Source organism: Vulpes vulpes, unplaced genomic scaffold (genome assembly GCF_048418805.1).
Source record: "Vulpes vulpes isolate BD-2025 unplaced genomic scaffold, VulVul3 u000000899, whole genome shotgun sequence".
In the NCBI taxonomy this organism is placed as follows: Eukaryota; Metazoa; Chordata; class Mammalia; order Carnivora; family Canidae; genus Vulpes; species Vulpes vulpes.
In genome coordinates this window covers 2,112,656-2,136,005 of record NW_027325780.1, presented here as the reverse complement: position 1 = coordinate 2,136,005, position 23,350 = coordinate 2,112,656, and the positions used below count along the sequence as shown (strand labels likewise).

At 39.4% G+C, this 23,350-nt stretch overlaps 1 protein-coding gene across 1 annotated transcript in view; it reads left to right on the top strand.

Moving 5' to 3' along the window:
- Positions 1-23,350, top strand: part of FRAS1 (Fraser extracellular matrix complex subunit 1) — a 420,760-nt gene that overhangs the window by 276,166 nt on the left and 121,244 nt on the right. The window contains exons 31-32 of the mRNA XM_072745521.1: positions 11,948-12,126; positions 16,696-16,812. Coding sequence (XP_072601622.1) covers positions 11,948-12,126; positions 16,696-16,812 — 296 coding nt within the window. The remainder of the gene's footprint in view (positions 1-11,947; positions 12,127-16,695; positions 16,813-23,350) is intronic.

The window sequence follows — 23,350 nt, the reverse complement described above, 5'->3', positions numbered from 1 at the left end:
ATAGCTTCCCTCAAAGGGGTTGTATGTGTCCCAGTAACCCAGAGGCTTGAGATGTAATGTCATGCTGAGATAGAAAGTTAAGATCCTGTATAAAACTGGGACTTTGGAAAGACTTTCAATTAGAGGGACAGAATAGAAAACAAGAAGCACATCCTCTCAGAGAGATGGCAAAGAAATCTACCTGTGTTTCCCAGGGCTCAGAGTGAAGCAAAAAGTCTCCCCTGTTTCTCTTGCAGATCCAGGGTTAAGTTACACTGTGCTCATTTTCTGAAAAACTCAAAGCTGAGACATTCATATGAATGTTAATCTCAGGCTGATGATACTTCTTGGGTCCCTTGCAGAAACTGGTAAAAACTATTGTTGTATGTCTACCCTTAACAGCAGATCACAAGATTCTCACAGCCTAAACCACTGAAGATTAGCTTACAATTCAAAATTACGGAACAGATGAGGAAACAATCCATAGTATCATAAAAAAATGAACAAAATGATTTAAATTCCAAAGATTTCAGGAAGTCTAGGTGGCTCAGTGGTTAAGCATCTGCCTTTGGCTCAGGTCATGATCCCAGCGTCCTGGGATCAAGTCCCGCATCAGGCTTCCTGCATGGAGCCGATTCTCCCTCTGCCTATGTCTCTTCCTTTCTCTCTCTGTCTCTCGTGAATAAACAAATAAAATCTTTAAAAAATAAAATAAAATTCCAAGGATTTCAAACAAATGAGTAATCATTAAAACTATGAAACAAGCATATTAAATGAATTTAAAGACACAAAAGAAGGAATTGAAACTGGTAAGGCAATAACCAAGTACCATACAATAAAATAGGTAGATTTTTTTTTAAGTTTTTATTTATTTATTTGAGAGAACGAGAAGAGTGAACATGACAGAGAGAGAGAGAACACAAGCAGCAGCAAAGGGTAGAGGAATAAGCAGACTCCTTGCTGAGCGAGGAACCTGATGTGGTACTAAGTCCCAGGACCCTGGGATCATGACCTGAGCCAAAGGCAGATGCTTAACCAACTGAGCCATGCAAGCACCCAGGCAGGTAAATTTTTTTTTTTTTTTGGCAGGTAAATTTTTTAAAGAACTACTAGCTCACCTGAAAATGAAAACTATATTCATTACAAGTAAAAAGTTTCTTGGCATGTTAAGTAGCAGAGGAATAATAATCTGCTTTTCCTCTGGGTTACCAAATTTTAAAAATTATGTATTTTCTGCAGTGAGGAGAAAAAGTTAAATTAACTTTTGTGCAGTTTAAAAGTAATTCCAGTGGGGTGCCTGGGCAGCTCAGCCCATTTAGTATCTGATTCTTGATTTCAGCTCAGGTCTTGATCTCAGGGTCCTGAGATGGAGCCCCACACTGAGCTCTGCCCCAAGAGTGTGGGGGTGCTGCTTAAGATTCTTTCTCCATCTACATCTTCCCCTCCCATAATGCCCCCCTCCCGCTCTCTCTCTCTCTCTCTCTCTCAAAAAAAAAAAAAAACTGGAAAAAAAAAAGTAATTCCAATGCCAACAAAGATATTGAAAAGCATAATCTAATCAAAATTAATATGATTATAAAATAGTTGGTCTAGTTGGGGTGTCTTTTATTATAGTTGTACAACTTTGAAGAAGGTAAGTGGATCCCTTTGAGTCTTAGGTTTCTTTGAAAGGTTAGGGTAGGTAAATTAAACCTTTTAAAAATAATTTTAGACTTACTGAAAAGTTGCAAAAATAGTAACAAGAGCCCTTGAATACCCTTAATCTAGCTTCCCTCAATGGTAACATCTTACAGAACAATAGAATAATTTTCAAAACCAGGAAGCTAACATGGATACAATGCTATTAATTAGCCACAGACCTTATTCAACTTTGCCTTATTTTATCCACTGATTTTAAGCTCGATAATGTTAAGTCCTTTTCAGCTCTAAAAATCTTGGAATCATTTAATGTATTAAATTGCTTACCTTTATCTTGATCATTAAAAGCCAAAAAAATTTAATTTCCTAGAGATAGCCCAATATTCCAATATTCTGTGTAAGTATTAAACAGAACAATGCTGAATTAAATCATTTTTAAGCCATTTGAGCTTGATAAATGCGATGTAGGCTTGCCTGTGACCTTTTCCTACTATGACTCTCTTAATTAACTTCTTCCTATGAACATAATCCTCTTTCTGTGTGTTCACAGCCTCCTATTAGTATTAATCAAATCACATTACCCTTTAGAATCACTCAAGAGTGAAAAAGGTGGTGGGAACTGGAAGCCCACTTAACACCAATCTGCTGCATCTGTTGTAGTGGTATCAATTTGTGAAGCCCCTCCCGACTTGCCACCCCAGTTATTATGTCCTCCCTCATCATTTTAGAATGTTCCATTTGGGCTTTAGATTTTTCGTGAAGACCTGACCATGAGCTGAACCAAATGTAAATTGCTTGTGTAGTAAATGCATAAAGGATCCATGTTCCACCACTTGCAGACTCATCACTGTTCTCAAATAAAAGTTTAGAACAGTTGATTAAAACTTACACTTTTAGCTACTTCATAAATTTGAAAGTAAATTTAATGAGATGGTTTTAATGAAGTAACTTAAGTGTCATTTGAGGGAAAATCTGACTTAATCCAGTACATTGCCAGCCCTAAATTATTTAGCATAAGGTAAGAAAGCTTTAGTACAAATTTTCCCAATCCCAATCTCATGGAGAGTCCAGGGAGATTCTAATTCTTCATATTTACCAAATTTTCCCTTCTGAAGTCTTGATTAAACTATATAGACTTCAGTATTAAGGAAATCCCAAGTAGATATTATTTAGTTTCTTAACCTAGATTGTTTTTTATTTTTTATTTTTTTAAATTAATTTTTATTGGTGTTCAATTTACCAACATACAGAAAAACACCCAGTGCTCATCCCGTCAAGTGTCCACCTCAGTGCCCGTCACCCATTCCCCTCCAACACCCGCCCTCCTCCCCCCTTCCACCACCCCTAGTTCGTTTCCCCGAGTTAGGAGTCTTTATGTTCTGTCTCCCTTCCTGATATTTCCCAACATTTCTTTTCCCTTCCTTTATATTCCCTTTCACTATTATTTATATTCCCCAAATGAATGAGAACATACACTGCTTGTCCTTCTCCGATTGACTTATTTCACTCAGCATAATACCCTCCAGTTCCATCCACGTTGAAGCAAATGGTGGGTATTTGTCGTTTCTAATCGCTGAGTAATATTCCATTGTATACATAAACCACATCTTCTTTATCCATTCATCTTTCGATGGACACCGAGGCTCCTTCCACAGTTTGGCTATTGTGGCCATTGCTGATAGAAACATCGGGGTGCAGGTGTCCCGACGCTTCGTTGCATCTGAATCTTTGGGGTAAATCCCCAACAGTGCAATTGCTGGGTCGTAGGGCAGGTCTATTTTTAACTCTTTGAGGAACCTCCACACAGTTTTCCAGAGTGGCTGCACCAGTTCACATTCCCACCAACAGTGTAAGAGGGTTCCCTTTTCTCCGCATCCTCTCCAACATTTGTTGTTTCCTGCCTTGTTAATTTTCCCCATTCTCACTGGTGTGAGGTGGTATCTCATTGTGGTTTTGATTTGTATTTCCCTGATGGCAAGTGATGCAGAGCATTTTCTCATGTGCATGTTGGCCATGTCCATGTCTTCCTCTGTGAGATTTCTCTTCATGTCTTTTGCCCATTTCATGATTGGATTGTTTGTTTCTTTGGTGTTGAGTTTAATAAGTTCTTTATAGATTTTGGAAACTAGCCCTTTATCTGATATGTCGTTTGCAAATATCCTCTCCCATTCTGTAGGTTGTCTTTTAGTTTTTTTGACTGTATCCTTTGCTGTGCAAAAGCTTCTTATCTTGATGAAGTCCCAATAGTTCATTTTTGCTTTTGTTTCTTTTGCCTTTGTGGATGTATCTTGCAAGAAGTTACTGTGGCCGAGTTCAAAAAGGGTGTTGCCTGTGTTCTCCTCTAGGATTTTGATGGACTCTTGTCTCACATTTAGATCTCTCATCCATTTTGAGTTTATCTTTGTGTATGGTGAAAGAGAGTGGTCCAGTTTCATTCTTCTGCATGTAGATGTCCAATTTTCCCAACACCATTTATTGAAGAGACTGTCTTTCTTCCAATGGATAGTCTTTCCTCCTTTATCGAATATTAGATGACCATACATTTCAGGGTCCACTTCTGGGTTCTCTATTCTGTTCCATTGATCTATGTGTCTATTTTTGTGCCAGTACCACACTGTCTTGATGACCACAGCTTTGTAGTACAACCTGAAATCTGGCATTGTGATGCCCCCAGCTATGGTTTTCTTTTTTAAAATTCCCCTGGCTATTCGGGGTCTTTTCTGATTCCACACAAATCTTAAAATAATTTGTTCTAACTCTCTGAAGAAAGTCCATGGTATTTTGATAGGGATTGCATTAAACGTGTAAATTGCCCTGGGTAACATTGACATTTTCACAATATTAATTCTGCCAATCCATGAGCATGGAATATTTTTCCATCTCTTTGTGTCTTCCTCAATTTCTTTCAGAAGTGTTCTATAGTTTTTAGGGTATAGATCCTTCACCTCCTTGGTAAGGTTTATTCCTAGGTATCTTATGCTTTTGGGTGCAATTGTAAATGGGATTGACTCCTTAATTTCTCTTTCTTCAGTCTCATTGTTAGTGTATAGAAATGCCATTGATTTCTGGGCATTGATTTTGTATCCTGCCACGCTACCAAATTGCTGTATGAGTTCTAGCAATCTTGGGGTGGAGGCTTTTGGGTTTTCTATGTAGAGTATCATGTCATCGGCGAAGAGGGAGAGTTTGACTTCTTCTTTGCCAATTTGAATGCCTTTAATGTCTTTTTGTTGTCTGATTGCTGAGGCGAGGACTTCCAGAACTATGTTGAACAGCAGTGGTGAGAGTGGACATCCCTGTCTTGTTCCTGATCTTAGGGGAAAGGCTCCCAGTGCTTCCCCATTGAGAATGATATTTGCAGTGGGCTTTTCGTAAATGGCTTTTAAGATGTCAAGGAAAGTTCCCTCTATCCCAACACTCTGAAGTGTTTTGATCAGGAATGGATGCTGTATTTTGTCAAATGCTTTCTCTGCATCCAATGAGAGGATCATATGGTTCTTGGTTTTTCTCTTGCTGATATGATGAATCACATTGATGGTTTTACGAGTGTTGAACCAGCCTTGTGTCCCAGGGATAAATCCTACTTGGTCATGGTGAATAATTTTCTTAATGTGTTGTTGGATCCTATTGGCTAGTATCTTGTTGAGAATTTTTGCATCCATGTTCATCAGGGATATTGGTCTGTAATTCTCCTTTTTGGTGGGGTCTTTGTCTGGTTTCGGAATTAAGGTGATGCTGGCCTCATAGAACGAATTTGGCAGTACTCCATCTCTTTCTATCTTTCCAAACAGCTTTAGTAGAATAGGTATGATTTCTTCTTTAAACGTTTGATAGAATTCCCCTGGGAAGCCATCTGGCCCTGGAGTCTTGTGTCTCGGGAGGTTTTTGATGACTGCTTCAATTTCCTCCCTGGTTATTGGCCTGTTCAGGTTTTCTATTTCTTCCTGCTCCAGTTTTGGTAGTTTGTGGCTTTCCAGGAATGCATCCATTTCTTCTAGATTTCCTAATTTATTGGCATACAGCTGTTCATAATATGTTTTTAGAATCGTTTGTATTTCCTTGGTGTTGGTAGTGATCTCTCCTTTCTCATTCATGATTTTATTAATTTGAGTCTTCTCTCTCTTCTTTTTAATAAGGTTCGCTAATGGTTTATCTATCTTATTAATTCTTTCAAAGAACCAACTCCTGGTTCTGTTGATCTGTTCCACAGTTCTTTTGGTCTCGATATCATTTAGTTCTGCTCGAATTTTAATTAACTGTCTTCTTCTGCTGGGGGTGGGGTCCATTTGTTGCTTTTTCTCTAGTTCCTTTATGTGTAAGGTGAGCTTTTGAATTTGAGTTCTTTCCAGTTTTTGAATGGATGCTTGTATTGCGATGTATTTCCCCCTCAGGACTGCTTTTGCTGCGTCCCAAAGATTTTGAACGGTTGTATCTTCATTCTCATTAGTTTCCATGAATCTTCTCAATTCTTCCTTAATTTCCTGGTTGACCTTTTCATCTTTTAGCAGGATGGTCCTTAACCTCCATGTGTTTGTGGTCCTTCCAAACTTCTTGTTGTGATTAAGTTCTAATTTCAAGGCATTATGGTCTGAGAATATACAGGGGACTATCCCGATCTTTTGGTATTGGTTCAGACCCGATTTGTGACCCAGTATGTGGTCCATTCTGGAGAAAGTTCCATGTGCACTTGAGAAGAATGTGTATTCAGTTGAGTTTGGATGTAAAGTTCTGTAGATATCTGTGAAATCCATCTGGTCTAGTGTATCATTTAAAGCTCTCGTTTCTTTGGATATGTTGTGCTTAGAAGACCTATCTAGTATAGAAAGAGCTAGATTGAAATCACCAAGTATAAGTGTATTATTATCAAAGTATTTCTTCAGTTTGGTTATTAATTGGTTTAAATATTTGGCAGCTCCCACATTTGGGGCATATATATTGAGAATTGTTAAGTCTTCTTGTTGGATAGATCCTTTGAGTATGAGATAGTGTCCCTCTTCATCTCTCACTATAGTCTTCAGGGTAAATTTTAATTTATCTGATATAAGGATGGCTACCCCTGCTTTCTTTTGAGGACCATTTGAATGGTAAATGGTTCTCCAACCTTTTATTTTCAGGTTGTAGGTGTCCTTCTGTCTAAAATGAGTCTCTTGTAGACAGCAAATAGATGGGTCCTGCTTTTTAATCCAGTCTGAAACCCTGCGCCTTTTGATGGGGTCATTAAGCCCATTCACGTTCAGAGTTACTATTGATAGATATGAGTTTAGTGTCATCATATCTATTCAGTCCTTGTTTTTGTGGATTGTTCCACTGAACTTCTTCTTAAAGGGGAGTTTTAAGAGTCCCCCTTAAAATTTCTTGCAGAGCTGGTTTGGAGGTTACATATTCTTTCAGTTCCTGCCTGTCTTGGAAGCTCTTTATCTCTCCTTCCATTTTGAATGAAAGCCTTGCTGGATAGAGTATTCTTGGTTGCATGTTCTTCTCATTTAGGACCCTGAATATATCCTGCCAGCCCTTTCTGGCCTGCCAGGTCTCTGTGGAGAGGTCTGCTGTTACCCTAATATTCCTCCCCATAAAAGTCAGGGACTTTTTTTCTCTTGCTGCTTTAAGGATCTTCTCCTTATCTTTGGGATTTGCAAGCTTCACTATTAAATGTCGAGGTGTTGATCGGGTTTTGTTGATTTTAGGGGGGGATCTCTCTATTTCCTGGATCTGAATGCCTCTTTCCCTTCCCAGATTCGGAAAGTTTTCAGCTAGGATTTGTTCAAATACATATTCTGGCCCTCTGTCCCTTTCGGCGCCCTCGGGAACCCCAATTAAACGTAGGTTTTTCTTCCTCAGGTTGTCATTTATTTCCCTTAATCCTCATGGTCTTTTAATTGCCTGTCTCTTTTTTCCTCAGTTTCCCTCTTTGCCATCAGCTTGTCTTCTATGTCACTCACTCGTTCTTCCACCTCGTCAAGCCTCGTCGTTAGGACTTCTAGCTTGGATTGTATCTCATTTAATTGATTTTTAATTTCTGCCTGATTGGATCTCAATTCTGCAGTCATGAAGTCTCTTGAGTCCTTTATGGTTTTTTCTAGAGCCACCAGTAGCTGTATAATAGTGCTTCTGAATTGGCTTTCTGACATTGAATTGTAATCCATATTTTGTAACTCTGTGGGAGAGAGGGCTGTTTCTGATTCTTTTTTTTGAGGTGAGGTTTTCCTTCTAGTCATTTTGCTCAGTGCAGAGTGGCCAAAACCAAGTTGTATTGGGAAAAGGAGAAAAAGAGAGAGAAGGAAAGAAAAGAGAAAAAGAAAAAAGAGAAAGAAGAAAAAAAGGGGGGGAAAAGAGAAGAAAAAGAAAGAAAGGAGAAAAAAGAAAAAAAGGGGGGGTGGGGGACGCAATCAGAAATCAAGAAGAAAGAGAGAAAAGAAAAAAAAAAAAGCACAAAACAAAACAAAAAAAACACGGGGGAGTATCTTCCGATTCTGTGTTCTTTAAGTCCCTTGACTTCCCTTGGAACTTGTCCCTCTAGCTGGTCTTCTGGGGGAGGGGCCTGCTGTGCTGATTCTCAGGTGTTAGCACTTGGGGGAGCTGCTCTGCCCCTGCCTGGTGCAGGGCTCAGTGGGGGTTGTTCACCCCGTGAGGCCCCGGGAGGAAGCCACAGTGGCGGGGGCAGCTCTGGGACCCTGAAGTCAGCCCCCGCAGTAGCTCCGGGGCTCTCCGTCTGCAGGGCCTGGAGGCTCCCAGGCGGGGCCGCTGATCTGCTCAGTTCCAGGCAGGAGCGTCCTCGCTGTCCTGGGCCCTCCCGGTCTCTGCCTGTCCCGGGGGGAGGCCGGATCCTGGGCTGTGTCCCGGCGCCCTGTGCTCCGGGGCCTGCGCTGTTGGATTCGCGCTCCCGGCGGTGCAGCCTCCTCCGCGGAGCCGCCGCCCGAGCCCCTCCGAGCTGTTCCCGGAGTCGCGCCGCCCCCTCCGGGCTGAGGTTCTTCCTCCGCCTGAGCCGCCGCTGCCGAGCTGCTCCCGGAGCCGCGCCGCCCCCTCCGCGGAGCTTCTTCCTCCGCCCGAGCCGCCGCCGCTGAGCTGTTCCCGGAGCCGCGCCGCCCCCTCCGCGGAGCTTCTTCCTCCGCCGAGCCGCCGCCGCTGAGCTGTTCCCGGAGCCGCGCAGCCCCCTCCGCGGAGCCGCCGCCCGAGCCCCTCCGAGCTGCTCCGGGGCCCGCCGAGCGCTGCAGCCCTTAGGGAGCTCGGCGCACTCTCCCGGGGCGCAGTTCCTCTGTTACTGTCCCAGGGAGCCCGAGGGCATCCCCGCCCTCCTGGGGATCCTGCTCCAATTCCCCGGGAGGCCTTTCCCCCGGGAAGGTCGGTGCAGCTCCTGCTCCTCCGGGACGGGGCTCTCCTGTCCTGGGGACACTCGCCCCGGCCTCAGCCCGGCTCCTCGCGGGGCCCCTCCCCCTCGGAGGTCTTTTGTCTTTATTTCTTTTTCCCCGTCTTCCTACCTTGATAGAAGCGCGAACTCTTCTCACTGGAGCGTTCCAGCTGGTCTCTCTTTAAATCTCAGGCTGAATTCGTAGATTTTCAGGATGATTTGAATGTTTTCTAGGTAATTTGTTGAGGACAAGTGACTTGGAGACCCTACTCTGCCGCCATCTTGCCCCTCCTTCTAGATTGTTTTTTAAACCTGGATTTCCATATATTTAAAGGTTCAGCTCCTTGTATTTGTCATAATAAAGTGGAGGTGAAGTACTGCACAAAAGCTCTCTCTCACCTTGCTAGGGTGAACCCCACAAAGTCCTGATATTTCTCCCTTTTGCATCATGGGCTTGTCACAAAGGCACAGCCGACCCTGTGCTGAATTTCCCTCCATCCTGCTTGTCCATCAGTGACATTGATACCCTTCCTGTCAATAGGTGATTCTTAGATCCCTCCCCATTTCTCACCCATCAGAACCACAAGGTCCAGTTGTTGCTTCTCCTTACTTGTGACTCTCATGTCTGTTTATTTCTTTCCAATCTTAACTTCTGTTGCTTTAGCTCAGGCCCCCATCAGTCATCTGGATTTTGCAGTAGTCTCACAATTGATCAAACTGCCTACATAAATATTATTATTGCCATGTTTATAAAATAAAGTTAAGCCTCTTTAACAGGTCTTTCTTAGTCTCCCCTATTCTGATCACATAGGTTTTGTGTTCTAAGTCCACATGGCCAGCTGATCTGAGCTGGGGGTGGGGGGCTGATCTCAGGAATAGGAACTGCATCTTGCTTACCTTTGAATCCCCATCCCTGAAAGGTCTAGCATGATCGCTAGCACCTAACAGGTATTCAGTCACTGTTAACTGAATTGAAATTGATAGAATTAGTCAATATCCTATAGTTCTTGTTAATCTGCATAATATGGCAGTTTTTTTTAAATCTGAAAAACAGGTTTATTTCATTGGCCTTGTTAGAAAAATTCTGCTTAGTTTTCTATTATAAAGAAAAATACCTAGGAAATTAGCATTTGAATAATTTGTATTTTGCTACTCTCCACATTTTCATTGTTAGGAATCTACTTTCAGAATATTTTGCAGGTGTACTCACATTCCTAAACAATCTACATCCTGGAAAAGCATGTTTGTTATGCACAGAGGTAGAGCCAGGAGAGATGGCTAATGGGATTTGTGACTTAGGTATAAATGAGAAACAAAACCAAAAAGAAACTAGAGTGAGTTGATGCTATACATGATTTTATAAAGAAGACTATTGATATTTTTTTCCTTACTTCAATATTTCATTGCCATCCAGGGTATTCTCATTTTGAATATAAATTTGGTGCATATAAATATTAGAAGGGGTATTTTCTTCATGTAAGAAAATTGCTCTAGTGTAATCAAAGTGTGTTTTCAATTGTCCAATATGTCCTGTGTACTTAGTGTACTAAGATCTGGGTATCATGCTAGAGAACCTCTCCCTCGCCTCCCACTCCCTTCCTCTTCTATTCCTTTTACCATCTGAGTGGTAGGGAGGCTTTTTTCATTTTTTGGGGGGGGGGGGCTTTTTTCAGATTTATTATTAGATGCATTTTCATAAGAACATGGCTTCTGTTTTTAGCATCTCATCCATTCTCCTGTTTGGTCTACATGTGAGAGGATATTATCATAGTGAAATTTTAATTGTTTCTATAACACCTCTTTGCAATCTCACTTTAAGAAGATAGTGGGAAAAAAAAAAAGAAGATAGTGGCTTCAGGTGAAAACAAGTGATGGAAACAGATTGGTGGTGCTGTCATTTAGATTTAGGTTTCCTTGCTTCAATTCTAATAAAGTCTAGGGAATGACAGGGGAGAAAATAAAATCAGTTATTTAGGAGGGGAGATACTGGACTATGAACACAGAATAATTGTGACTGGAAACAGTTTCACGACCCAGAATATGAGATTCGGATTCAAATCTCAACTCCTTCAAATACCATTTGTGAACTTGAAGAAGTTAATGAACTTCTCTGAGCCTGAAGAACTTTCTTTAAACGTAGATAGACATCTTCAGAAGGATCAAATAACATATTGATAAGGATGACCAACATTCTTTTTAAGTACCCATGAAGTATGTACTGTTCTCATTTTACCAATAGGAATAGAGGCTTAGAAAGCCTACATACTGTCACGCAGCTGGACATGGACCTGAGTTTGAGCCATCACATAATGTGCTTCACACAGGCCTCCCATATGCATCTTAGGGCCAGCTATCATTATTCTCATTGTATAGAATTCTCCCAAGAATAACTCTCTCTGGGTTTTTTCAAATTTCCCATTGTGTTTACCAAAAACTTCCTGGTTAGAAAGCATTTTCTGCTACATAGAAAGTTGTAAGTAGAAACGAATCTACCTAGTGCCCCATATTTGAGTATTTGTTTGCTGTATTCATGATTTTTTTTAAGAAATTTATTCATGAGAGACACAGAGAGAGAGGCAGAAACATAGGCAGAGGGAGAAGCAGGCTCCATGCAAGGAGCCCAATATGGGACTCGATTCCAGGACCTTGGGATCACACCCTGAACCAAAGGCAGACGCTCAATCACTGAGCTACCCAGGCATCCCTGTATTCATGATTTTAATGTGATTTAATAGATGTAGTCAGTAACTTCATATGTGAACTGCCCTTGAATTACTTTTAGTGTTTTTTAGCTGACAGACTGGGAATTCTGTATCTGAAGGTGAATTTGATGATGTCTGTTGAATTCTGTGTTAACATACTTTCCTTCACCGTAGATTAAAAATAAAGAAGTTCATAATTTCTGTTAAAAAAAAAAAGGAGTTGAGAGCTCTGACTTACTTTTACATTTCCCAGAGATCCTTACTAACTCTGTGGCTTTCCTAGGAGAGGTGGTCCTTCTGGTTGATATGCCTGCAGACAGCCCCACAGGAGAAGGGCAGCACCTGCCTGATGGGAGGACAGCAACTCCTACCAGCACCTTTACCCAGCAAGACATCAATGAAGGCATTGTGTGGTACAGGCACTCAGGAGTCCCAGCCCAGAGTGACTCCTTCAGCTTTCAGGTACCCTCTGCTTCTGACTGACATCTTTTCTGATGTCTGGGTGTTCTGAGGAAAACCATCCTACTGTTATTTTCAACAATTCATGTCATTTTCTATGTTGCCTGGAAATCACATTTGGGGGAAGAACAAATGCAATTAATAGTATTGAGAGATTTTTTTAATCTGCTGATTCAGTCTTACAGTATCTCTACAAGCAGAGTCATTTCCATAACTCAGAGCTTATAATAGATAATGGATGGTAAAGTGTTTAGAAAAAAAAAGGTTTTAAAATATTAAGATGCCAAATGGAGGAAAACAAGATTTCTTTTTTCAGATGTTTTTGGACCATTTACCATCTCATGAGAAGATCATAGACTTAGCAACCAAACCCAGTGGGTTCATATTTCAGTTTTGTCATGCACAACTTTGGGAAAATTACTTTGGCGAAATGCTTGGGCTTCATTTTTCTCATCTGTAAAGTAAAACTACTATGAGGATTTAATGAGTTAATACCTATGGAACATGTAGAATACTACCTGTCACTATGTACAAGTTTGTTACTACCATTTATAAAGATTGCTTAAATACCAGTGCTGTAGACTGAATGTCTGTGTCCCTCTCAGATGCATATGTTGAAATCCTACCCCCTTCCTATGTAATGGTATAAGGACATAAGACCCTTGGTAGGTGATTAGAATTAGAAGAGGTCATAAGGGCTGTGCTCTCATGAATGGGATTAGTACACTTACAGGAGTCCCGAGAGAGCTTGCTCCCCTTCCCTGCTCCCTGCCATGGGGATGCAGAAGTCAGTGGTCTGCGGCCCAGAAAAGAGCCCTCACCAGAACCTGACCATGCTGGCACCCTGATCCAGACTTCTAGTCTCCAGAACTGCAAGAAATAATTTATTGTTGTTGTTGTTTATGAGCTACTCAATTAATGTATTTTTGTTATGATAGCCTGACAAATGAAGACAAACAGACCATACGGAGGCTGTGAATAAATTGAAGAACAAGAAATTATACTGGGCACGTTCTCTGGCACTTAGCAAATATAATTAGAAATTAATAATAAAACGGTAAACACAAAGCTCAAGCCATTTAGAATTTTTAAAATAGTCTCCTAAATAATTACTAGTTCTAAAAGGAAATCAAAATGGCAAACTATTAAGAAATGTTGATGAGGAAGAAATAACTTATCAAAACTTAAATGCCGTGGATGAAAGAATACTCAGAAGAAAATTGGTGGCCTCAAGCTCTTATCGTTGAGCAGAAAAACATGAAAATAAATGGACTAACTGAAGCTACAGAACCACAAGGAAAACCTAAGGAAAGCAAAAGGAAGGAATTCATAGAGATAAGCAGATGAATTGATTCAGTATAAAATGTGAGAATTGATAATGAGTACAAAATCTGAATCTTTGGAAAAACCAATAAAATTAGACAAACCTCTGTCAAGGGCAATATGGAAATAAAGAATTGAATAGAAGTACAAAGGAATGAGGAACTTTGAATGAGAAACAGATTGAAACATACATACAGGAAAGAATTTGGAAAGATGTCAGAGAAACTATAAAGAAGCATTGGTGGTAGTGATCAGCCAAAGCAGGGTCACAGAGTCTCTGAATCTGAGACTTTTCTTTCGTCCAGGAATCCAACTGGGAATAAACTGCCATGATAGTTCACCATGTTAAAATTACCATCCATACCATGCATTCTGTTTCTGATGCCTGGTGTGCACATCTTCATTGCCTGACTAATTTATATTGTGTAAAAGATTTACTTTTCCAGGGAGCAGATTGAACTAAACTTGGAAAGCATTAAAATGAGTTTATACTGAGCATACTGAATGTCCAATGACTGGGTAAGCCTTCATATGCCCTTTGCCAAATTAACATTTTCATTTTTAGCACCTAGGGATTACACAGTCCTTAAAGAATGTGTCAGAATGGAGGCAAAGACCTCAATCATAAGAAGACACCTAGAATCCTCAGATCTGCTTTTGCATTTATAGATGTCAGGATGAAGAACATTCTCAATATCAAGCACTTCCTTGGAAAGCAAGTCTCAGTACTTGCTTAAAATGATATTTGATTGCTTTTGCAAGTTGGTTACTAAATGGATAATTATAAAAAAGCAAAAGTTATTGATTTTTTAAAAAAAAACTCTAGAATTTTTAACATTATTGAACATTATTACTTAGAAAGTGGTTCCCTCTGGAGAGTCTTCATACATTTTACTCAAGGTGTGTTTAGAACTCCTACCTGAAATCTTCTTCAAAATCTATGGGATTTTCTTTAGAATATCCTCAGTAGTGACACTATATCACCTGTGGAAGTTGATTTTAAAAAAATAATCAAAGAGGGATCCCTGGGTGGCGCAGTGGTTGGGCGCCTGCCTTTGGCCCAGGGCACGATCCTGGAGACCCGGGATCGAATCCCATGTCAGGCTCCCGGTGCATGGAGCCTGCTTCTCCCTCTGCCTGTGTTTCTGCCTCTCTCTCTCTCTCTCTCTCTCTCTCTCTCTGTATGACTATCATAAATAAATAAAAAAAAAATTAAAAAAAAAAAATCAAAGAGCTAAAAGTCAACCAATCTTACCAGTCATGTCTGGTAAGAAAAAGAGTAGTAATTATTTTTGGTTAAAACAGGGAGCAATTATGAAGTAACAAGCTCAGTTTTCTTACATGATTTGTGAACTCTCTCTGAAGGCATTCCAAGAAGTACATTTTGAACACTGACAGCATCTTTATTGCAAATGTGAAACAACTCTCTGAGATTATGTTCTCCTGGATGTAAAAGTTTTGGTGTGTTTTTAAAGTCTCATTGTTTTATAGGCTTACTTCATATTTTGATTTGAAATGACAACAAGACACTGTAGCTCTGTGCTAAAATAAATGGTTGCAACTTCTCTCATTCATCATGTTAGTGTCCCTAAAGAATTTTAAACTAAGAAAGATGTTGTTCTAATGATTTTTCTCTCTTCTCTTCTCTTTTCTTTCTTTAAAGCAGAAAATGTAATACAATGAGTTGCATGGATTTAATTCCATTTTAATATTGGTGTGCTGTCATGAGTCATCAATGCATCCCATCTGTTACTTTGCACATAAAATTTGGGACTTATGTATTGCAAGTGGCATTAAAAAAAATAGAGCATGGCATAGTGAGAAGAAAACATGCATATTTGCATCATTTGGGGCATGGGAAGGAACTCTGGTTTTGGTATATTCGGATCATGTTGAGATAGCCTTAGGAATGTGGTATGAAAAGAATAGCATATTTCACAGCAGTATCTTTACTAAGGAAGCTAGAAGTAATTCCCTTGCTTAGTAATATGTCCACATTTCACTACCTACACAGTGTTCCATTCTTTTTCTTCAAAAGATAGAGCATATTTTCCCCTTTCCTAAGTTTCTAAAGCTTCCAAATTGGGCCATCTTCATCAGTAGGAACATCATGAAACTGCTGGCCTGTTTAAATACCAACTCTTATTGACTTTATGACTTTGATACCTTGCTTAACTTTTTTGACTTTTGGTCTTCTTGTCTTTAAAATAGGAGATAACATCTACTTTGTAAGCAGTAAGATGACTTTTGAAAAGTAGGTAGTACATGCTGAGCTCATAAGAGATGCTCACTAAATTATAACTATTGTTATCAAATTATTCATAATGACACACAATAAGATATCTTCTTGAAAACATGTAGATATTCCACAACTTGATCTACAGTTCTCTGATGTGATCAAGAGAGAAGACAGTTTTTCTGTTGGCCATATCTTAAGAAGACATAGAGTAATGACTGCTATTCCTGCCTTTTTCTCAGAATTGACAGAACCCTTCCCCCTCACATGGAATTATTGCAACTGTGCATAGCAACTCTTGTAGCCAGCCTAAGGTGGAGCAGATAACAGGGAGGAGGGGTTTAAGGGGAGCAACTCAGAAGCACTGAGGGAGGGGAGGAGCTAGCTACATAGGCAAAGCATCATTTTTCAGCATTACTGAAACAAGAAAAGGTTGATTTTGCTGACCACTCTTCTAGTTGTAAATGATATTAATCTCACTTTACAGTGATGAGGCTGAGATTTGTCGCTTATAATCTAGGTGTAGGTATCTGTGCTGGGTAAAGTTTAAAGAAGTAGAATAAAAGTCACACATATAACGTGTTACATATGCTCATAATGAGACATATAGCTATCAAAAATTATGTTTTCAAGAATGTTTAGTGATATAAGAAAACATCATAGAATTGTTAGAAATGTAAAACTCATACTTGTATATAAAGTTTCACATTTGCATAGAAAATAGACTAAACTAGAATGCATCAATATGTTAATAACTACTATGTCTACTTAGTGAAATTCTAGATTTTTTATTTCTTTTGTATTTCCCTGAATTTTTAGAACTGCCTAAGATGATTACATATTTTTTATAATCCATAAAACACTAGCATTAAAATATGAAGAGCAGAATGGAAATTATAATGCAAAAGCACAGAGAATTCAAAGACAGATGGTTTAAAGGGGGATAAAGAAACATGCACAAACATGCTGTGCCCAAAGGATGAGAGACTCACCAGTATGATATTTCTTTTCAGGTGTCCAGTGCCTCAGATGCCCATACACATCTGGAGAACCACATGTTCAACATCGCGATCTTACCACAGACACCTGAAGCACCTAAACTCTCTCTGGGAGCATCTCTCCATATGACTGTGAGTTGGGTGGGAGGGCTCCTCCTGCTTGCAGGAGACTCGCTGATGGGGCTTGATGGAATATCCTGCTTTTATATCTGGAGAATGCCTGGCTCAGGATGCAGACTCGGGGGCCAACAATAACCAGCCTTGAGAACATATTTCTCATTAACTTGAAAAGGAAACTTAAAATTCCAGAGTGAAAGGAAGGTTACATGGAATCCACCACAACCTCCCATCCATTGCTTCTGTCCTTTTTATAGCATCCCAGATGGTTCACGGGGCCTCTCTTTGCATAGATGGAAGAGGTTTCAAGCTCATTTCTATTTAATCAATACCATTTTGGCATAATTGTTCAGTCAGTTATGGCTCCACCTAGCTGGAAAAACTGTTACTCTATGTCTTAGAAGCCCAATGAGAAAATTTTGTTTTTGTTTTTCTATTACAAAAGTCTCCTGGAGAAGGTAATGCTTTGCTGTATCCAAAGACATAAGTACTAATTATCCAAGTGAAAATTTGAGGGGCAAGTTGGAAGGAAGGGAGGGATTAAGGTGAAGGGTACCACCAGATGTAAGAACAGTGCCTACAAAGACACAGAAGTGAAAGACAATGTGATGGTTGGGACAATTGCAAACAGTTCAATAAGACTGGAGGACTTAAGGAGGCAGAGGAGGAGTAGTCAGGAGGTGGAGGTTCATAAGCTAGATCACAGAAGGTCTTGTGTGCTGTGGAGGAAGGAGTGTGGGTACATGGAAAGGTTTGAAGCAAGGTGACAGCTAAATTAGTACATGATGCTTAGTTCAGACAATTAGCAACCCCACTGTTCCCTATATCTAGGGGGTATGTAAGCCAGAACCCCTGTTCTAGACAGAGCCACAAGGATATAAGACCTTGTAAATTGATCATTAAGATTCACATTTTTGTTAGCACCCACATAATTACACTCCAAAGTAGTGTATCAGCTGTGAGCCACAACAAAGAGAGCAGCTATAGTTTTAGAAATTATGGGTCTGGGGCATGACAGAGACATAAAGGGGGAAACAAAGTTTTTAATGAATAGCTGGTATCGGCATTTCTGCCATAAACCATAATTTAAAGAAATCATAATTCAGCAGCATTATAAAGTCTATAATTCATCATTCTGACTGGAGGAACTCGGATCAGAATTTTCTCTAAACTGTAAAGAAAAATGTGCATACACACTTCTTGCCAAATGCTAATGCAGTGTTATTTTGAGTTTAGAGGAAAAGAATGGGCCAGGAGCCAATGAAGATGGCGCCCTTCCTACTATGTTGTTGTGGACCTCCAGGGACTCCTTAAGTTACTTAACCTTTAGGGTCTCAGGCTGCATGTTTGTAAATTAGATCTGTCCTGTATAATTTAGGATATCACAAAGGTGAATTTACTGTAAAATGTGATTAGCCCACTCTTTTATTCCTTAAAATATACAGTTTATATTTCTTTTGACATTAATTAGGGCCATTACTAGAGGATATACCTGTCATCTGTGACAAAAACATTTTCTATTCAGTGGCTTGGATTCCTCCAAGCACAGGTTTTACCCATATTTGATAAATACATATGAATATATATGCTAAATACATACATGGTGTATTCATATATGTGTTTAAGGATAGGACTCCACTTCTCCAGTCATTCAGTCATTCAAATCAATACATCTGAGCCCCTAATCTATCCCAACTGCTATGAAACACATTGGAAATTCAATGACTAGAAAACATAGTCTCTGTTCTCAAGGAACATAGAGTCTAAAACAAGCAAATACGTAAGCAATGACAGTACAGTGATAAATGCCATGATATGATACACAAGCAGAGTCCCAATATGGAAGCAAATAGGAAGATACCTAGTCCAATAGGGCATGGGAAAGGTCATGGAAGGCTTCCTCTTGGAGGTCAACTGAGCTAGTTGAAGTGTAAATTATGAGCATGGTCTCAACTTTCAGCCTACATTAGGATCACCTGTAGGGTTTGTTAGATCACAGATTGCCGAAGCCCGCTCCAGAATTGTCTAATTTAGTAGGTCTGGTCTAGGGCTGAGAATTTGCATTTCTAACAAGTTCCCATATGATACTGTTGCTTCTGGTCCACTAACTACACTTGAAACCCCATTTATCTGGCCTACAAATAGGGGGAAATTCATTCCAGGCAAAGGAGCAGCAGGTGAAAAAAAGTTAGAGACACAGGAGAATGTGACATGTTTGAGGAATTACAGAGAGTTCAGTTGGCCAGAGCATAAATCCCTAGGTGAAAAAGAAACAAGAAATGAGAGTCAGATCATAGAGGACCTTACAGATAAGATGAAGAGTTTCTATTTTGTCCTGAAAGGCTGTTGGGGCAGGTAGGATGTTGAAAGATTCATAGCAGAGAGGGGACATGATCAGATTTTCAATTTAGGAAGATCATTCTGGCTGTAGTATAAAGAACACTGCATATGGGTTCCAGACAGAGAACAAGGAGCCGAGAAATAGGCTGTTACAGTCATCTAGAACAAGAAGGATTGGTAGCATGAACCCCATACAGTGGCAATAAGGATTAAGAGGTAGTAAAATCTCAAAAAGAAACTGCCACACCCATGTATATTGCAGCATTATGCATAGTGTCTAAGAGGCAGAAGCATCCTAAATGCCCTTCAGGCAATAAAGAAAGAAAGTATGTTATATACAACAATGGAATATTATTCAATCTTAAAGAAGGAAATCCTGCCATGCTACAGTATGTATGAACCTTAAAGACATTACCCTAAAAGTGAAATAAGCCAGTCACAAAAGGACAAATACTGCATGATTCCATTTATGTAAGCTATCTAAAGTAGTAAAACTTTTAGAAACTGAAAGTGGAATAGTAGTTGCTCCTGCAGGGGTGGAGGTAGAAGTAGGGAGAGGGAAAATGGGGAGTTCCTTTTGTTCCATAATATAGTCAGTTTTGTAAGATGAAAACATTCTAGACATCTGTTCCACAACAATGTGTATATAGTTAACACTACTGTGCGCTTAAAAGTGGTTAAGATGGTAAAAAAAAAAATAGGGAGAGATTGAAAGATATTTAGAAACATAGTGGTCAATTGGATATAGGAAGAGGGTAAAACAGCCCAGTTTCTAAATAAGTAAAGGTGCCATTCATTGAGATCAGGGATGTATGAGGACATTCGAGGGAGGGGGAGAAATGGAAGACATGATGAGTTCAGTGGACTGCACTTATAAAAGATGTGCCTATTAAAGGCTGGCAGACGGTCAGTAGATATTCTCTGTGGGAGATAAACCTCTGAGAATAATTAATGGCAAGTAGTGGTTTAATCCTCAGGCCTGAGATTCCCCAGGAAGATTGCACAGAGTAAAAAGCAACATATGCCTGCCTAAATGGAAATTTGTTCTGTGGCCTTTCTGTTCTGCTCTTTTTCATCAAATCTGATTCTTTAAATGGTATTTTATGATTGTTTGCAGTGTTCCATCAGAATTATGTGCATGCAAACATATATAAGATGTATACATATATGTATAATATTATAAGATATGTACCTATATATAAACATGTGAGATGTATACATTTAGGATAAATATCAAATTTGGGTAAGGAAATCTGTAAACATGCATATTTACTAATAGATAGCATAACATAATGTGAGATTTGGCAAATATGTTAATAGATTTACATCAACTCAGTTTTCCAAGTAATCATCCACCGTTTGACTTAGAAGATCCTTAAGTATAAAATCTTTAACTAATTAATCTTGGTATCTTCCTCAGCATCTAGCACAGTGCCTTATATAAAAGTAGTTGCTCAGTAAATATTTGTTGACTAGATGAATCATTTCAGATGTACTTTCACACAGCTAATAACTCCCTAAACTGTATCACCTTCAAATTTAAATAAATTGATCATATGGCTATATACACACATACACATACTTTGAATATCATATTTCCAATTCCTCTCTTAAAGAGGAAATAAGTTATATTTTCTCTTAATGTGAAAGACAGTATATTTACTACTTCCTTTTTCAAATGGTTGTGGTACTCAGAGTTGGATTGCCCAAGGTCACCACTGGAGAGAAAGGCCTAGCATAAGCCTTCCTAGTTCCATTTGTTTCCAAAGTGATTGCTGTAACAGAGTTTTCTTAAAACCTCACTTATTGGGCTTAGCAGGGATTTGGTTGGAACACCTTATCTCTTTTGTCATATAGACTCAAGTCTGGGCATGCTGTATTTTTTTATGGCTGCGAGCTTATTCTCCATGGTTTTTTGTGTTTGAGGCCTTTCAAACACTAATAAAATTATTATCTGCAATTTCTGGAAATGTTTCTTCATCCTTGGAATTCCTACTGTGCTTTATCTGAGCCTTTCACAATACTTAGCAGTTTCTATATCAGAGTTATTTATGAACTTCCCTTACTAAAACTGAAAATCCTTAATGACAAAGTCTGCATCTGATTCATCTTGCATCTCCCATAGCTCTTTGTGTGGTACCTTGCCCAAAGTAGGTTCTTAGTAAATATTTGCTACATGAATATGCAAGTGAACTAATTTTGTTGTCCTGGCTAAACTATGTAAGAAGATGATTTCTTGTATAGAACCCCCACTTTACTAATTTCCTCTTCTTATTTTTTGTGGGTGTTTAATTTCTGAGGCCAGGCATGGACTTTGCTCTTTTGGTAATATGACAGTCGACATATGAAAGTAGTCTTTTTTTTTAATAGAGGCTTAAATGATAATGTTTGTAAAAAAAAAAAAATGTTGTTTGTAAATCTTGATTGTGGAATTCAAAAGATTTAAGCTATACACACATGTTGCTAAGGCTTACATGTTGAAGTGTTTGCCCCTCTTTAGATGACATTGAAAGACAATGGGAAATATTTTTTTAATTAAGTTGTTATAAAAGTATTTTAGTTACTTTACTTCTTAATCTTTTTATAATGATATTTTTCATTCACTCAACAAATTTTTGTTGAGCATTTTCATGTGCCATGTGCTGGGTGCTTGGACAAACAAAAATCCATATTCTCATGGAGTTTCCATTCTCTTGGCTGGGCAGGATAGAAGAGACAATAAGTAATAAATAAATAACTCATATATTGCATGTTAGTGAAAAGTATTATGGTAAAACAAAAAGTAGGTCAAGGTCAAGGAGGTCAGAAATGTGGTGGGAAGAGGAGAGACCCAGATTGCAGTTTAAAATGAGCTGAGCTTTATTAAAACAATGATGTTTAAAGAAAGACTTATAGGAATTAAGGGAGAGAGCCATGTAGAAAAGAAGTGAGAGAAAACCATTCCAGGCCCAGGGAACCACGTGTTTAGAAACATCCAGTTGGGAGTGTGCTTAGATGTTCAAGGAATAGCAAGGAATCCAGAATGACTGGAGCAGAATCAGTGAAAGTGAGAGCAAACTCAAATTGCCAAGTTTATCTGCTGGGAGAGGGGAGAGGGAGAAGTTGGAGCAGATCTTCTAAGTCCTCATGGGCCATCATAGGAACTTCATTTTTTTCTGTGTAATTTTTTTTTTTTTTTTAGTAAGAGATCAGTTTATGGTTAACGGTATGGGACAGACCGGGAAGGTACCAGGGCCCATAGTGATGAGCTTCCCAGGAATAGACTGACAGACAAGCAAACAGAGGGACAGGGAAACAAAGCCAAATGGCTGAGAAACCCAGGCCCAGCCTCGATGGCTCTGCCTGGGCCCCAGTTCCAGTTCTGCCCTGGGAACCTGGGGGATAAGCAGGACCTACAGGTGCCTCAGTTCTTGTAAGGCTCCCATCTCCTCACTCCCTCCTGTCCCCTACCAGCAGGCTGGGACTTCTCACATGTGGTGTATTTCCAGGGCTAGGAAATGGCTGATCTGGGGGTGGGGAGCCAGAGGCCTAGGTGGTATGGGGTTAACAGCAGCACTGGGAGGAATCTGGTCAAGCACCAGGTGCCTGGGGTGGGGCACCGCTCAGCAGGGCCATTACTGGTTATTGAGCAGTATAAGTCTAACCTCCCTATCTGGCTGGGTATTGTGCTGAGATAGACTATAGGTGGGGCAGGAAAACAATTGGAAGGTTTTCCTGGTGATCCAGGTAAGATTGTGGCTCCCAGCAGAGTGGTGGTAGTGGCAGTGGGGAGAAGCAATTGGAGTCCAGATATATTCAGAGGTAAAATGGGTATTATGAGAAACATTATTCTGTAATCTTCTTTTGTTGATAGATATTTTAATAAAAAAGTGTCTTCTGTAATGATTTATATGAAATTTAATCTTTCATTTCTTAGTATATTTAACTGATAAATATTGAACATTCCAAATAGCCAATATTAAAATTGATTATACTTTGATATATGTCAGGATCAGTATTCCTTTCTTCAGGGAATCAAGTCCTTTTTTTACCTCGTGTCTATATCTATTAATAGAGAAATAATGTCAATAAATTCCATAATAAAATATATTATCTTGCCTAGCATGAATTTCCCTTTATCCAAGCTCCTATGTCCATTTCCTCTTCTTATTACTTTATTATTTTAGAGACATATAGATTTTCAAAAATATCTCATGATACCCTGAGAATTTTC